This window comes from Athene cunicularia, assembly GCF_003259725.1.
Source record: "Athene cunicularia isolate RWA chromosome 1 unlocalized genomic scaffold, athCun1 chr1_part1, whole genome shotgun sequence".
NCBI lineage: Eukaryota > Metazoa > Chordata > Aves > Strigiformes > Strigidae > Athene > Athene cunicularia.
Genome location: NW_020799091.1, coordinates 16,606,098 through 16,623,094, shown reverse-complemented (window position 1 = coordinate 16,623,094; position 16,997 = coordinate 16,606,098). Strand labels below are relative to the sequence as shown.

The window sequence follows — 16,997 nt, the reverse complement described above, 5'->3', positions numbered from 1 at the left end:
ACAAAAACAGCTCAAAGTTTCACAACTCCAATGAGGTTTCTCTGGATTTACACCTCCCAGAAAAAAAACGTAAAGAAAAAAAACCAAAAAAAAACCCCAATCACCAAACCATAACCCAAAACCTAAACACACCAGGCATCGTGTAAGTCCATGATGTTTCTAGCACAGTTTAAAACACAACTGACATATCACAATTTCTAGTCCAGAAAAGAACTGTGTTTTCCTGGATCCAACTACTCTTTACAAAATAAACGTTAGCAAAGAATGATTCCTGAATATTCTGAGAAATACAGTCAAAAGAGACAAAAGTTCGCGGAAGAAAAAAATAATCCAAAAAATCAGTAAATGCTAGAAATAAAGACGTTAGTAACAGTCCAGCTCACAGTTTATATGTACTTGTTTGTCAAAGGATTTTTAATCCATTTATCTAGTGGATAACAGGCCCACTAGATGCAAATGAAAACACTGAATAGCTAGAAAATGTACAGTCTCCTCCACTCCTTACTACACACAAAGCAAACTCCAAGTTCAGAATCTGGCTCAGCTGGAAGTGCAGGTGAGCAGACAAGCAGAAACAGACATCTCTCCTGATCTGCATCATTACATTTATACAGGAAGGAACAAGCACTGACAACTTTTAATTCTGGCTTTCCTTAGCTTACAAGTAATTAGCTTTGAACCCTTACTGATGCTTTTTTACTACAAGGTTTCTTCTGAGAAAATAAATGTGTGCAAGAATAGAGACTAGAACCTCTTTCAGGTCTCCCTACGATGAAGGAATGGTGGGACTGGAAAAAAAATCAACATTTATCCAAGGTTATCAACTGGAACCGCGCAGCCCAGCAAAATATAAACCAGTATGTATTTATTTGAAGGAATGTCAGAAAAATATGAGGCAGTAAAGAAACAAAGAGAAGAAAACAAAACAAAAAAAAGACACAAAACTTTTCCCTAATAAGCACATTTCCTATGGCTTTGCACCCAGATAATGCTATTACTGTTCTCCCTGCTGTTCACCACTGCCTGTCCTCTTAGTTTCCACAAGGCAGACAGTAACCAAATAGAAGCAGTAGCAGCTTGAATTTAGTTCAGAAAAGGGGATGAAGAAACAACAAGAGGTAAGAAACTTTAAAAAATTTCATAGAAGACCAGAAAAAAAAAAACAAACAAGAGGGAAAGGAAACATTAAATGGAAGAAAAATATAAAATAAAAATTGTGCCTTGCTTTAAGGAAAAGAAACCTTGAGGGAGACCTGGAGCCGACACAGTAAGACATGGGTCCTGACAGTCTCCTCCAAATAGAAGGTACTGCTTCAACTGTGGGAAGTTCAGGGCTTACCAGACTCCCCATGCAGTCTGTTAAATAACCATATGTGTTAGTTACTAGTTTGGCATTTCCTAATAACAAACTGCTTGGCTTACCAATGCAGCTGATAGTGTTAAAGAACAGAAAAACTACTACAAACACTGCATGCTGTGGTAAAACATGGGATACTGCACTACTCCTGATCTAGTATATCTGGCAAAGGACGACTGACAAAACACTACATCTTTAAAAATCTCTGGGAAAAAAACAAATATTGAGACAGTCATTAAGAGTTTTTCCCTTTTCTTTTAATGCTCATGTAAGACTCAGCATAAAGCAGCTGGAATCCTGGTGACTGCATGAACCAGGATTATTCTGAAAAAACAGCTGTCAGAAGAATTTTAAAATGTTGGCAACTGCAGCATTATCAGTCAGAATGCAGATAATGGCTTTCTGATTGCACAAATCAATTTTCATCACAAGTAGCAATTACGACTGCTGAGAGTAGATACAGCAGACTACATACAATACTGCAAGCAACACATTCCAAGAATATAAACGGGGGAATGCTGAGAAAATAGCAGCTTAATTTAAAACTAACTACGATTCCTTACAGCATGAGGATGTCAGCATCATCAAAACACATCTCAAAGATTACCCTTGCTCATCAGCCAATTAACTTATTCTTAAGAAGCTCACATCTGAGATATGCAGCAAAACAGTCCCTGCATCTGAAGTCTATAATCTAAGAAGAGTTTCAAACACATAAGGAAAGCTGGGAAGTGGCTCAGAGTAATAACAGAGCAAATCAAGATGCAAGCTTGAATAGTCTGATATAGCTTACTTGTGAAACGCAACCATCTGTATAATATTTATACAGACAGAATCAAGGCATGTGAATACACATGCTTTCCACAACAGAACAGAAAAAGACCTACCGGATCCAGAGAGAATTTCCACTTTCTAAATAAAAGATTTGTGTGAAAGCTGCTGCAACCCTCAGATCATCACTTCTGTATTATTTAGAGTTTCCCATATCTTCAGGATTGAGGGTAGAGGCAGAAAAGAGGGTTAAAATCTCCAGAAGTTCAGTTTTAGGCAATTCTACTGTACTGTGTTGGTTAAGGCATCAAAGGACTGTGATGAGGCAAAGAGACCAAGATTGCCACACTAATAAACAACAGTTTGATTTGCTGGTCAAAACACATATGGAACACAGCAAATAAGCTTGATACAAGAGCTTTAAATTTTGTGCTTTAGAGGAAGAGAAATTTCAAATATTGACTACTAGATACTATTAACTAGTAGCACAGAGCAGAATAACAAATCAAGTATCATTATAATTAACTTCATATAGTGGTCTGTTTACTGAGATGAAAATGCCTAGGGGATAGTTTATAACACTTTAGAACAGGTAGGTTTATTTCCTTTTTCTTTCTTTTCTTTTTTTCCCCTCCTTTTTTAAATTTTTTTTTCTTCTTTTTATACTGGTGAGGTGCTGCTCCAGTACTGCTTCTTATTCCTTGGCCAGTCAGGCAGGAGCAACATGATCATCTATGTTCTGCTCAGACTGGGACTGTTGAGGAGGGCATCAAAACAGTCAGGAAATGGAACAAAAAATTTTGGAAGCCAAGATAAAAAGATGCTATTAATTCACATATAAATTCCAAACCACACTGAAGTGGCTAGTTATGTTTAAATTGCACACTTGCCACCTTTACAAGAGAGCATATCCAAAACTGAAATGCTTACATATTGACGGACCGTCATCACAAAGCAAAGTCCCAGTACTCTCTTCTTCCCCTATTTAAGTTTACAGAACATGATGCTATACAGTTAGCATGAAAACATTCAATCAATGCTGAAATGGAAATCTGAAGCTCAGCAGGGAAGGTCTCTGCCCTTCAAGACATGTTTGCACTTTGCAGTGCACAAAGAGCTTTTGTCTGGTTTCTTGCATACCTCCTGTTTTTCTAGATACATATATTGAACTGAAATATGTTGCTGAATTGATGAAGTGTGTAATCAAGTGGAAAAATATATATAACCTTAGCTACTGGGGTTTAATCTTAAGCCTCAGTAAGGCAGCAATGCAAGACTAGCAGAGCTCTCATAATGCTTTCCCTGTGCTCCACCACACTGCCATATGCAGGGAGGAACCTGATGGTGGAATCCTGTTCCTAATATCCATGGAGACAGACAAAGAGGAAAAATTAAGCCGAATAAGATATATCTCCCTTGTTCGAAGGGGAGATAGAGCTCAAGCAGTGACTCGAGGAGCTGCTCAGTTACAGAGCCTAGGTAGAAGAGTGCCAAAGCACTCCTTAATTCTACAACTACCAAGAGTTATTCATAACTGTGTGATCCAAATAAATTATAACAAAACCCACAGGTAAGAGAAAGAAAGAAATGCATATATGTTGACACATACTAAGCCTTTAATAAAAAAAATACTGAGGGGGGGGGTTCCCAATGTCAAAATAGTGTTGATTCTGAGATAAACAAAAAATGGTTAATCTTGAAGGTGTTGAAGGCTCTGAAGCTCAGCAGTGGAAGCCTAAGATCGCTCGAAAGCTCCTGTTCCAATGCTATCACACTGGACATTCTAGAAAGAAAAAATCCCTAAATAATTAAACAGTGTCATCTTCCTGGAGTTTAGCCTATCTGCTGGAGAAAATTCTTCAATACTCCTCTAGAAATTTAAGAAAAATCATTTACAATCAAGTAAGACAATAACTTTAGTGCTTGCTAACATACCAGAAATCCCGTTCCTCTGCTGTTACAAATCCGTATTACATCTTCCATCAAAAACTCCCCTAGAACTGTAACCCCCTCAAAATAAGAAAAACAATGAAAGTTTAAGGAAAAAAGAAGTCTCCTCTCTTTACCATAAATTTGAAAGCAAACACAAACAAAACAAAGCATAGAGTATAGGTATGTCAGACACTGTAATGAAGGTGCATTTGTGTTGATCCACTGTGCATCTACCTCATGCCAGCAGACCTTCAGGGGATAAGGGAGCATGTGTGAGGTCCACTGCCTCCCTAAAGTATGCTTCTGACAGGACTACGAAGAAATCACCTCAACGACTGGTAAATCATCAGCTTACTGCGTGGAGCAGCAGACTGTCATCACATACCACATACGATTAAAAATAACAGCTGTGAATATTATACTCACAAAATTCAATTGCTATGGACAATTAGCTTAAATGGTCAAATATGGTTTAAATAAATTTAAAATCCTCACTGTGCTGGTGGCTGCAATGAAAAGGTTCACAGAAGCATGCGTAATTGGCAAATTAATCCATCAGAACCCTTCCTTGTTCAGGTTTATGACAGAGAAATACTGGTTTAATCATATACATTCTTAATCTAAGAAAAGGCAGGACTCAAATTGCTTTAAGTAAAGCTGCAACAAGTGTTATATTAACTGGAATTATGAACGTGTTATTTTCAAAAAGAAAAATACAGGTAACATTTCCATACAGGCATGCAATACCCATTTTCAAATACTAACTTAAATATTGTAGAATATGTTCATTTTAAAAATATTTCAGAATACAAGTAGTTCAGAATGAGCAATTTATTTTCCATTTAACAACTTGAACTTGAAATCATGATTCTGCCTTAAGAAACCTGCTTGAAATTACTAAATTAGTAGGGTAAAATATTGAGATTCTAAATTACTCTTTTTATCCACAGAGCTTTTCAAGGAAATTCAAAACAATACAAACACAAACTTGTAATGAGTAAGAGCTAACAGATCAGAGCTACTCTAAACTAAGGTTAATTAAATTGTTTTAAGTTTGACTTAATAAAAGGGACCTAATTCATGTAGTAATTTCAGTTGTAAGCTCCCCACACAAGACATACTGGAAGATTCTGTAGCTGAACAAAAGCATCATTGCTTCATTTTCTGCTGGGTTTTGTGGTTTGCAGAATCAAGAATAATTAGTGACAAAGAACAACTAAGTTCTCTGCAACTGTCAAACAGCAGTGACAAGTGGCTGTATCAGGACAATATAACCCTCTGCTGAGGTCTTCTATGAAAAAAATAAACTCCACAATCTCTACATCCTCCAGTCCAACAGAAGGATCTAGCCCTGAATCCCTCTTCCAGCTCCAGAAACCACAGGGAGCTAAAACAATGACTCCTCAACACCATCCATGAGATGGTCACAAGAGGCGATCTAGAACCAAAGCACCTTTAACCATTAACCATCAGTATACTGGGCATCCCATGAGACTTTCCCAAGACCATTTAGTGATAAACTGATCAAAGGAATTTGAGAACCTGTATTCACAGGAGGCACAAAACAAATTCCACCTCCATTCCTGTAAACCCCTTTCCACCCTGAAATTACTGTTCACATCCACACTAAATTTAGAACCTCCAGCCTAAACGCCAGGTCATGGGCTAGATCTGAAGAAAAAGGAAATTCAAGGCAGAAGCACACCTGTCAGGTAACAGAAGTCAGTTCCAGTAACTACAGGAACAATACACAGTAGATGCAGAATTTTCATCATATTTTTAAAGATTATATTTCTCCCAAAGGATTATTAGCAATAGCTACCCAAGAGATCTGCCTCTGTCCCTTTCTTGATTGAATTTTGCCACACAATGCAAAAATATATTGAACTACATTCAGCAAGTGTATCTCAAATCTGGAGATCAAAAGAAAATGGTGGGTTTAAGTATTTTTCTGGTTAAAATCTCAACAGAACATGGCACAAGGTGCAGAAAACAGAATGCTATATTGAAGATTATACCTTGCAGTGACGTGATACAGGCAAATATCAAAGCCCAAATCTGTCATACCTTTAAGTATGTGCCCTCTGCTCACCCAGATGTTTTTGTAGATATGCTCACATAAATCCCTTCATAACAGAGTAGAAAGATTCCTAACTTCATTGTGCCTCTGTGAAAATCTTGAGTAGATGTATATATATATATAAATATTTTATAAAATACGTAGAGTCTCATACACAAGTATTAATTCCTCTAGGAATAGCAAAATAGGTTGGCGAGAGAGCAGGGGAGGAGGAGAAGACATGTGAAAAGTTGAAGTGTGCTTAAACTGTTGTAGATCTTTCAACACTCTACAGTTCTTCAGCAAGAATTCATTCCCATGAAAAAGTGCCCCGACAACCAAGCACCTGAATCTCTCTCAGAAAAGGTCAGTTTTCCGGCCTGATAGCAATCCCCATCCTCAAATTTATTACTGTGATCTGTCCTCTTAATTTTTTCTAAAACAGAAAAACCCTCTCACTAAAGAGTATGTTTTCAAGCTGGATGTCCCTAGGCTTTCCCTAGGCTGGACTCCTCTTACAGACCTTGGCTAAACAGCCTCTGGTCTACTAGTCAGCCCTTTTTCAGGTTTTCCTGTTTTGCTTTGGACACCGGCATGGTGTAACTGCTATATGATTGGCAACAGCTGAACTGATGCACCAAACTGTCATGTCTGACCAAGTTTAACTCCTGGCACTGCTGACATATGCTGTCCAAACTCTTTCTAGCAGATACTGATCCCTTCTTTTAGGGGCTATTTATCATTTCTTACGTGATATTGGGAACTGAAAGCTGAGGATCACAAAGCACATCAGTGCTGGGGCAAGAAAGAGCACCTTCTGCTCTGCTCCCCCACCTTGATCCTCAGACCTGTTCAGCCATTCCTAGAAAATACCTTTTCTACAAAAATAATTTTTGCTAAAAGAAACCAAAACCTTCCTCACTTCATAATTCTTAACACATCAATACTGGTCTAAGGCATCAGGATAGGAAAACACTAAACAGAAGAAATACAGTTCTGTTTAGCTCCAACGCAGCTAACAGATACTTGCAGAGCAAGGACCTTTAAATGCTGGTTGAAACCAAAAATAAAAGTCCTTTACATATACTGAGAAATGTGATAGAATGCTAGACGTCAAGAGTGGAGTACTGGAGAGTGCAGGGATGTCCTGCTTGAGGCCAGAGGCTGGCTTCACCAAGTAACACCAAGCTACTGCCTCACAACAGCCATCCATGTTGCTACTGCTTCTGCAAAATGCTTTACTTCTTGGTCAAAAGACAACACAATTGCCCAATTTTCTCTAGACCATCTTCAAGCAAAGAGTATCAAAATTTGTTTGAGGGCTTGAGGACTGCAATTTTATCAGTATTGAGTGAGGACAAAATATTTGCTTTTTTTCATCTTAAAACACTCCATTTGTAAATATCTCATCAAATTCTCCTAAACTGGGAGACAAATATCTGAAGATAAAAAAAATCCCCCCCAAACTAATTTTCCAGTTTTTCTTCAATAGGAATATAACAGAAAACCATTTTTTCTCTGTTTTCACAGCCTTTTGCACTTAAATTTAATTAATGGTCATAAATTCCAAGAAATACTTTCTCCAAAGCATCCTTTAAGAGACCTCACTTCTTACACAGTTTATTTATTGCATGGGGATTTATCCAAGGTGGAGTCAATAACACTGCAGCTACCTACTCATCTAATCCCTTGCCCAAGCACACTCAGCAGAGCATGCCAGAATTTGGTTGATAATTCCACTTGCAAGGAACCTGCCCTGTCCCACCGCAGCAAAGGCTGAGCAAAACCTTCCCTGCAACTGCTCCTGTGGCACCTGAACAAAAGCAGGAGGCCCATCTCTCCCATGACCTTTCCTTTTTGTTGGCATACAGACACAAAACTGTATTCATGTAAGGCATTAAAACTTTGAAATTAAAGGGGAAAAAAAATTAACCAACTTAAAATAGAGATAGTCTTTATCTTCCCCAAAACAATATGGAAGTAAAAAAATAAAGGAAAGCTGTTATTAAAAAGGGCAGGCTTAGAGTTAAAAAGTCATAGGTAGAGTAAATGAAAAATTTCAAGATTCCTGTACAGGAATGGGATTAACATGGACAGGACAGAGAAATCAAAAGTATCACAACCCAAGAACCTAAAATTAAATTAAGACTAAGATTACATGCCACAAGTGTATGGTTTAAAGGCTGAAATAAATTGTAAACCATAAAGTTTTAGTTCCAAATAAATTCCCTTTTCATTTTGGAAAAAAACAGCATACATTAAGAATAACATGCAAGGCCCTGTCCAGCCAGCAACAAGGCACAACCAACAAGACAAGAAGAATTATACTAAAGCAGAGAAGCAAAAGTCATAATTGATGAATTATTATTTAATTTTTAGAACAAGAAAATAAATTGCCAGTTTGGTCATGTCAGACTTGGAGGGCTGTGTACTAGTGGAAGATAGTAAGCAGTACTCAGTAATCCAAGGAGTTTATAATGTGAGACACACACAGTTAATAAAACAAACAAGGGGAACAAAGCAGGTAGATGTGGAACAACAAATTATGACCAGAGCTGCTTTGAAGTGACTGGCTGTTCATAACTGTTGATTTAGCCCTTTTCTCCAGCTGCTAAACTGCATTGATACAGCTAAAAATACCTTTTCTGCTTTTTTGGCTCTCCTTATTGCATTCTCTTAAGAAAACACAATTGCCAAAGAACTTGCGTATGACAGAGTAAGCAGGTCACAAGCCACATTCTGAAAGCACTAGTGAAAACGCAAATGTTTTTGAACTCCTGATTAAGGCAACATATATTTTCTAAACCAGCTTCTGTTTCAATAGTTTTTGTGTTTTACCATTTCCTTTTTTTTTTTTTTTTTTCCTTCTTCTCCCTTGTGTGTCTCCTAGGAGCTGCTTGAGTCATATCCCACACAGACTATGGAGAGCTTCAGCTACTCTGGCTTCATCTCTAAGATTCTGTGAAGCAGCGAGTGTTCTTAATTAATTCCTCAGACACCCAGCATACGGAAACTGCCACCTTTATCTACTGTCTACTGCTCCCTTCTACTTCCAGGCGTGAACGGCCCAGCTCCAAGCTGGCAGCCTTTCCCAGCAAAAGCATTTTCCCTGAAATGAGCCCCACTGAAAATGACAGGACTCAGCTGCACACAGTGCTGGCAAAAATAGCCTCTAAACAAGAGAAAAAAGCCCAACGGCTTTCATCATGGAGACATGTCAGCTCCTGAGGCTTGCACTTTCTTGCAGCCAGCGATCTTCAGGAATAAAATTAAGTAATAGCAGGCTTGCACAGTCGGTACTTTCACAGAAAGCATATGCCTATCTTACACTAGACCAGGACTAGTAAGTCAGCTTTCCAAGTGCTAGTGTTGCACTGAAGCGAGGCAGAGATGCATCAAACTGTGGTTTTATCTCAGGCAGTGAGGTTCCATGTGTAACCCATACTGTACCCATGGACACACACCCCACACACGGAGAGATGATTTCTCAGTGGAGATCAACTTCATTTGTTTTCCAGCAGGAAAAAGAGATTCATTTGCTTGGCAAAGAAAAGGATTGGAGATGTATCAGCAAGAAGATCCTTTTGAAAGGAATGGGTTTATTTCTCCAGTTGGTGAATAACATGACATTGAGTTTTGGGGTTTTTTTAATTTCTTAAAAAGACGCAAAATCTACAAGCAGCATTTACAAATGCGATACAGCCTGATTTGATCAATGTTTTCTCCCTGTAATAAGATGTTTGTTAATCATTCATTCCATAATTTTCCTAAAATGCTTGCTCAATACACTAAAAAGTATGCATCTCTATACATTCAATTACATGCAGAAAATTTCTGTTGCTTGATTGGGGAGTCATGATGCCAACAGCTCTCATAGCTTGCCATCTCTGAAGACAGAATCATACTTAATAGTTAGTATAACTAGGCTTTTCATCTTAAACTGTAATTACTTTCCACTTCAGAACTACAGAATGAATCATCTTCCTATACTTTAGTCTCGCAGTGCACGGCCAGCTTGCAAAAATCGGACAAAGAACATTATCAATTTTCTCAAGGGAGTAAGATATTTGCTAACTGCCAAGAAAAAAAAAAAACATGTAACATAACGAGATGCAGCTTCAGAAATGACACACATTACTCTGTCCATATTTTGGAAAATCACTGCAGCTGAATGGCGTCTCAGTTTATCACAAACCAAGCAACATGAAAAACTAGAACAGACTCTAGGAAATAGTAATGTACATATAAAGAAAAGGATAGCAAAGGCTTTATTTGTGGGTCGAACAAGGGGAAGGAATAAACTTCAATGTAAATACTTGCTCTTTAAAGAAAAGGTTCAGCAGAAACAGGTTCAAATGAGATTTGACAAAAATACTTTCTTACTACCTGCACAATACAAATGTGACCAAGTACTCAGAGAAAAAAAAAAAAATGGCATCAGCATCACAGCTGAAACCACAACTCACTTGATAAACAGAATAAAGAAGCTGCTGTTCCAAAAAGCTTCCATGCTTTTTATACATTTATACACACACAAACATACATACACATACATATTCATGCTTTCTCAGTATCCTTCCTCAGCAAGTCATTATAACCACATCAAAGTAAGGGAGTAAGAAAATCACAACATTGTTTATTAAAGAAAGGAAGGGAAGAATTAAAAAACAGTTTCAAGCCCACAATCAGTAGCTTGATCAAAACAACAAAAATCCTTACCTGTGCATTCTTATTCCTGGCTTCTCTCCTTGCTGCTTTTTCTTTTAGCCTTTTCTCCTAAAACAAACAAGATGCACAGTTTTAAAGCAAACTCCTGGGGTTCTTTTGCTTTTAATATTTTAATTTTAAAGTTGAGCCACATAGATATTTTTAATGCACACATGCTACACTGGTGGTATTCACCCTATATGTTACTGATGAAAAATGATAAATTAAAAGATCTGATTGAGATATTAGTCGTTCTTCTTGCTCTTAAAGAAAATAAAACCACAAGAATGATTCAAACTCACATTTTATCTTCACCAAGACCTGTTAGTCTTAAGGAATGATGTCCCTAAGTATTTTGACAATGTTAGTATTTGTCTCTAAAACAAAGTAGATTTTAAAATGGCACCAAAAGATCCAACTTTTCTTATTTCTCAGTGGCTTAATATGAAATCCAATCCATTTAACAAACTAAAATGATAATTTTCCTAACTTCAGAATTGCTAAAACGTGTTCTCCTTAGCTTTTGTACCTCAATTAAAACATCCAGGCATACATAACAAACACTCTATAATAGCATTTGCTTAGTAATTGCATCAATTCAGAAATCATAACATTAAGTTCCCTCCACCAAACGGATTCTGCTATGGGAAGATGAGCAAAACGTAATGATAAAATTCATCAAAGATGCCTGCCAGATTTCTAGGCATACAAAAGTGGCCAAGATATTTAATTCAATTGACATTTATTGTTGATTTTTGTTATTTATATTATTCTTACTGGGACTGGTTTATTTTTAAACCAACTGAAGGATTATCTCTAATTTAGACTCTGTCAGGTTCTTACAATTAAACATCCTTTAAATTACCTATTTCATGAGGTAAGGACAGAAATGCAGGTGAGGGCACATGTCCCTTAGAAAAGCACACCACTCCCTCTTTTTCTTTTGTCTTAGTGATGCTGATGACATCAGTGTTGAAACTTTTTTATACTAGCATAAAAATATTTCTGGAATACAACTCTGTTTCTTTGAGAGACATAGGCCATTCCTATCATCAGCACATTTGGCACCAAGTCCACATAAAAGGGCTTTACTTTACTTTAACATAAGTCCAAGGGCAACACCTCAGCACAGAGAAGGGTGAAGACCAGTTGCATTTCAGCTCACTTGTGGGAGCAACAAGAAAGCTACAGCTCCAGCAGTCCTGGTGCTGTATCATCACAACGATGCTACCAAAGCATATTGGTAGGTACCACACAAAGTTGTTTGGAAAATCAGTGTGTTTGAGTGCAGACCTGGGAAAAGGAGAACACAGCTGCAACGATCTACAAAATTGGTGTGTAAATTCAGTTCTTTTGAGCCATTTGTCCGATACGTGACATCTTCTATTCTTCCAATTGTCCAAACTACAGAAGTGCTAGTTTACTTGCAAACTCTCTTTCTGAGAAAGTCAACTTCTCTCCAAATCAAAACTAAACAGATCAAGCTCATGCCCCCACAAAAGGCAGAGACAAAGCTGCATGAGGTGTGTGTCTCTCTGCTTTACACAGTTCTCCAATGCTGTGTGCAAAGCTGTCTGGTACAAACACCTCAGTGCACAGAGCGCCAGAGCATTCAACACATACTATGAAGCAAAACAAAAATCCCACCACTGTACACAGATATAACACAGCTTATTATTTCAGGTTTGTTAAAGTAAGGGAAAAGCAATAAAAAGCTATAAAAAGTAATAATTATATGGAGCAAAAGAGCCACCAGGTCCAAGTACTGTCTGGTACAGACACAAGCAGTCTGCCCTCCAACAAGCTAGAGCTAAGTATCATGACCTCATTGTCATAACATGGTCATCCATGTTAGACGACTCCTCTTCCAAGTCAAATTTGTATTAATTTCTGATATATTTTACTTTTGCTTTTCTAATGATTTTACCCATTTACTTTCACTCACTCTGTTTTTAAATGGTTTAATTGTGCATTATTTGCTCTTTGGGGTCACCATTGGGGTTCTCTCATTCTTCTGCTAAAACTGTGATCTTTTTCAAACTTTACCACCGAAAAAGTGAGAGAACTAGAAAGTAACACACGAGATATTACAAAGACAGATAAAGCAGCTTTTAAACTGGATAGTCCATAACATTTTACATAGAAAAATTCTACAGTGTATGAAAATATAGTGTCTTAACTATAGTCATAGGCTTAAGCCAATATAGCAGCAAAGTTCCTGCTCAAGGCATTTACAACAGAACACAGAAGAGACAGCAATGGAAGTGGGGAATTGACATAACACCACAGAAGAGCACATCTACCTTCCACAAAAACCACATCTACTACACAGCTACTTTCCACAAAAGCAGACTGGTTAGCATTATATTCCTTTCACTTAGTTCTTCATTAATGGTAGGAGGCTCAGAGGCCTTTTTGATCAGCTCTTTAAAAATTTCCTGCAAATTATCTTTTTCTTCTCCACAATTACACATGTAATTAACAAGGATGGTTAATAGGCTTGGTAGCCACAGGGATGAAAGTTTTTAGTCATCATCATCTAAGATGACTAAACCATTTGGCTTTCAACTAAACAAAGGAGAGTTACGGTTATTGAAACCTTCTAACTTTCATCCTCTAGAACTGACAACAGAACCAGCTCTGCCTAACAAGGAGCCAAAGCCACAGATAAAGTAGCTTCTAATACATGGAAAAGCTACTCACTAGTCTGAATTTAAGAAGTCTGCCACTGTCTTCATCTCATATTTCATCTCTTTCACTGTTGGGTTTTAAACCAAAAACTCATAACCATTTTACTTTTTCTCAATACTCCACAATATAATTTTAAAAAGACTTATTCTAACACATTCCATATTCTCATGTTGAGGCAAAAAAAGGGGAAAAATAATAGTAGCATGGCAGCTCTCTATAGTTAGTAAGGTTAGAAATATGTGAAAGATGCAGACAGTTTAAAAGCCAAGTTTTTAGTTATAAAAAAACTAAATCCAGCAATTTTGAAAGCTTGAAGTTCTTTCCTGCCCTGCTCTGACACCCCCACCCCACCCCCCCCAAAATCTCCTCTTCCTTTGACTCTCTTCATTCTACAGTTGATTAGGAATTCATTTTACTTTGCCCAGAGGCTTAACTGCAATATTAAAAAAATACAAGGTTTATTGCCATGTATTATTAACAGCTTTGTTTCATATAGTAATTTTTCTTTCAGCTTTTTAATTTGTAAACAATTTGTACAAGAAAAGTAGTCTTTCTTTCTCTTAAAAAAACTGTGCCTAGAGTTACATTAAATATATTCCTTTATTATGCGACTTACTACAGTTTTACCAGCCTAAAATTTCACTGTCGTCTTCTATTTGCTTACTTAGAGGCAAATAGTTTCACTCAATCCAACTAAAGCAAACTATCTCCTGTAAAAATTTCATGTGCATCTGAGTCATCTGATTTCTTTTTATTTAAGTGCTCAAGAACTCCTGCAGGTTTTGATCAAAGATTTTAATAATGAGTTTTAATAACTGATCCTTTATATACTGATGCTGTGATTTGGAGCTACCAACCTATTCTGTTTAACATCTGAGGTAATGGTCTACCACACCACACATCTTAGAGTGGCCAAGGTCTGGAACAAATCACTCAGTTGCCTGGAAAAATCTGGCTGTCATTTGCAAATACATCTTAGTTGATACCAGTACCTGATATAATTTCTCAGTATTTTACTGTCTCTTCTTATTTTAGTAGGACATAGTTAAGGACAGTCAGCTGTGCTGCAGAAAATACACAAACAGCTGTTCAAAAGTTCATAGCATCTCTCATATACTGGCATTGTCATATTCAAGAGCTGGTTTCAGACCACAAATGTGCTCTGAGAAGTTACTTTAATAAATGGCCCTGTGGTATGCCACATTTGTCTCCTCTCAGATTTCACAGCAAGTTTGTGCCACTTACATGCAAAACATAGTTTTATTATTATTTTTAACTGCTCATCTTGCAAGAAACGGTATCTGAAAATCCAGCTGTAACAAATACAGCACCAGCCCATAAAGCTACACAATCAGCACACATGAGCCAACACAGAATCAAACTGTGTCCTCTTCTGTGTGGTTTTGCTCTGCACAGGTGAATGGAATTAAAACTAGAATTACTGATAACTATTTATTAATTATTTTAAAATAAACAGAATGGGGGAGTACTGAATACAAGTTTAATAAGAAAATTCTGTTTCAGCAGTCTCTTTTTGGCCATGGCTACATTTTGTATTGCTATGTAGTTTAACATTTGTCTTCTTATAGAGATTAGCAAATCATCTATATGCAAGCAATGCTCCAACCACCAAAACAAACTAAAACTCCCAACTGAAACATAAAACTGAATCAACTTATTAATATTTCTTCGATTATTATTTTCTTTAAAAAAATCTGGAAACTAAGTATGAAGTTGGTTACTATTAAATAAACAAATCTTAATGTCTCGAGGAAAAAAAGCAAAAGCTTTTTGATTATTTTGTGTTTGGTTTTGGGTTTCTTTCATCTCAACATTTGGTTTTAGAAATCTATCCAATATTCTTTTCAAGCAACAGACTATATAAACATAACAATGTAAACCTCATCTGCAGAGATGATGCTAGAGTTGATGTTTACTTTATAGGTAGGGAAACTGAAACACATAGGTCTAGTATGACCTATTTAAGACAACACAGGAAAAGCATGGCATCAAAGGCATCTGAAAGACAGCACAGTGACAACCTTAAACTCTGAACAAGCACTTAGACACAGTTGGAAAAAAGACATTCTCATTTAAAGAAAACATCAACTAACAGAAACTGAGCCTTAAAAGGACACTTTTAGAATAAAACCAACACAGGAAACAAGTGGAGAAAACGGAAAATTATTCCTGTGTCATTTTAACATCTGAACACACTGAACATGTTTTAAGGATAGAAAAATTTAGCATTCAGTATTCAGCAGTGCCCAAGTCCTCAGCAAGTGAAGGGTGCAGCTCCTGTCAGAAGCTGTTAAGTTACCTCAAAGAGCCATGACAGGTAGAGGTCTGCATTTTGGGCAGCTGTGCCATTACATCCTTCAGCAGCACAAGCAGCCTGGCAGGGAAGCTCCCTTACAGTACGAAGGCTGCAACTGCACCTTTGCTGAAGTTAAACCCGCACTACTTCAGCCTCCACCCAGAGCCTTATTTACCTGGCATTTGATTAGGGTGTACACAAACAACCTACTTGCAGTTATTTTTCTTATTTTTCACACCAGCAAGATGAGGCCAGGAACTCTGCTTTTGCTGGAGAACTCTTAGAAAACATTCATGGGCACTTGAAGCTTTAAGTGTAGCTCATCCAGCTGTTGAAGTGAAAGACAAGGCCCTTGCCTTGGTCAGCAGCACAGCGAGGCTGGATGGATGCTGCTGCTGAGACTGAAAAGGGATGCCTGTCAACCCACTTGTCAGTGTCCATTCCCCTTATCTTAATAGCTGTGTATCTGGAACAGAACAGCCGCATTGCCTGTGCACAATAGCCATGAAAGGGCTCAGACGGGCTTTCTAACAAAGTAATACTCTTGATTTATTTTACACATCTCTCCATTACTAACAATTTTCTTCTTTGCCTTTCAGCTAAATGCTCCTCTCAGCAGCAACCTTCTTCCCTTTATATTTTGTTCCTACGCTGGCACAGTCTTTACATGTGAGAGAATTTTATAATCCTCACTCAACACCACATTAAACCAACTGTACAATTTCACTGAAACCTGACAAATTTCACCTCAAAGAGAAGGACTATTCAAATGTTTTACTTAATAAAGAGCATAACACTGCGCTGAGATTTTTTTCCCTACTGATTATTTCTTTTGAAATACGATGCAATCTCTCTTCAGAATTAATGTATCAATTTATTTCAAACTACAAATACTATTTTTCATGGGTGCATTTATCTCACTGCACACTGAATGGTTTGCACTGTTGTGTTTTAACCCAGCAGGCAGCTAAACACCACACAGCTGTCCGCTCACTCCCCCACACTAGGATGGGGGAAAGAATCAGAAAACTGGTAAAACTTGTGGGCTGAGATAAAGACAGCTTAATAGGACAGAAAAGGAAGGGAAAATAATAAAAATAATCATAAAAGAATATACAAAACAAGCAATGCACACTGCAATTGCTCACCACTCACTAACCAGT

The 16,997-nt window shown here is 37.4% G+C and overlaps 1 protein-coding gene across 1 annotated transcript in view; it reads right to left on the bottom strand.

The window, feature by feature from the left end:
- Positions 1–16,997, bottom strand: part of DDX10 (DEAD-box helicase 10) — a 188,554-nt gene that overhangs the window by 52,293 nt on the left and 119,264 nt on the right. Inside the window, exon 17 of the mRNA XM_026857252.1 lies at positions 10,839–10,895. Coding sequence (XP_026713053.1) covers positions 10,839–10,895 — 57 coding nt within the window. The remainder of the gene's footprint in view (positions 1–10,838; positions 10,896–16,997) is intronic.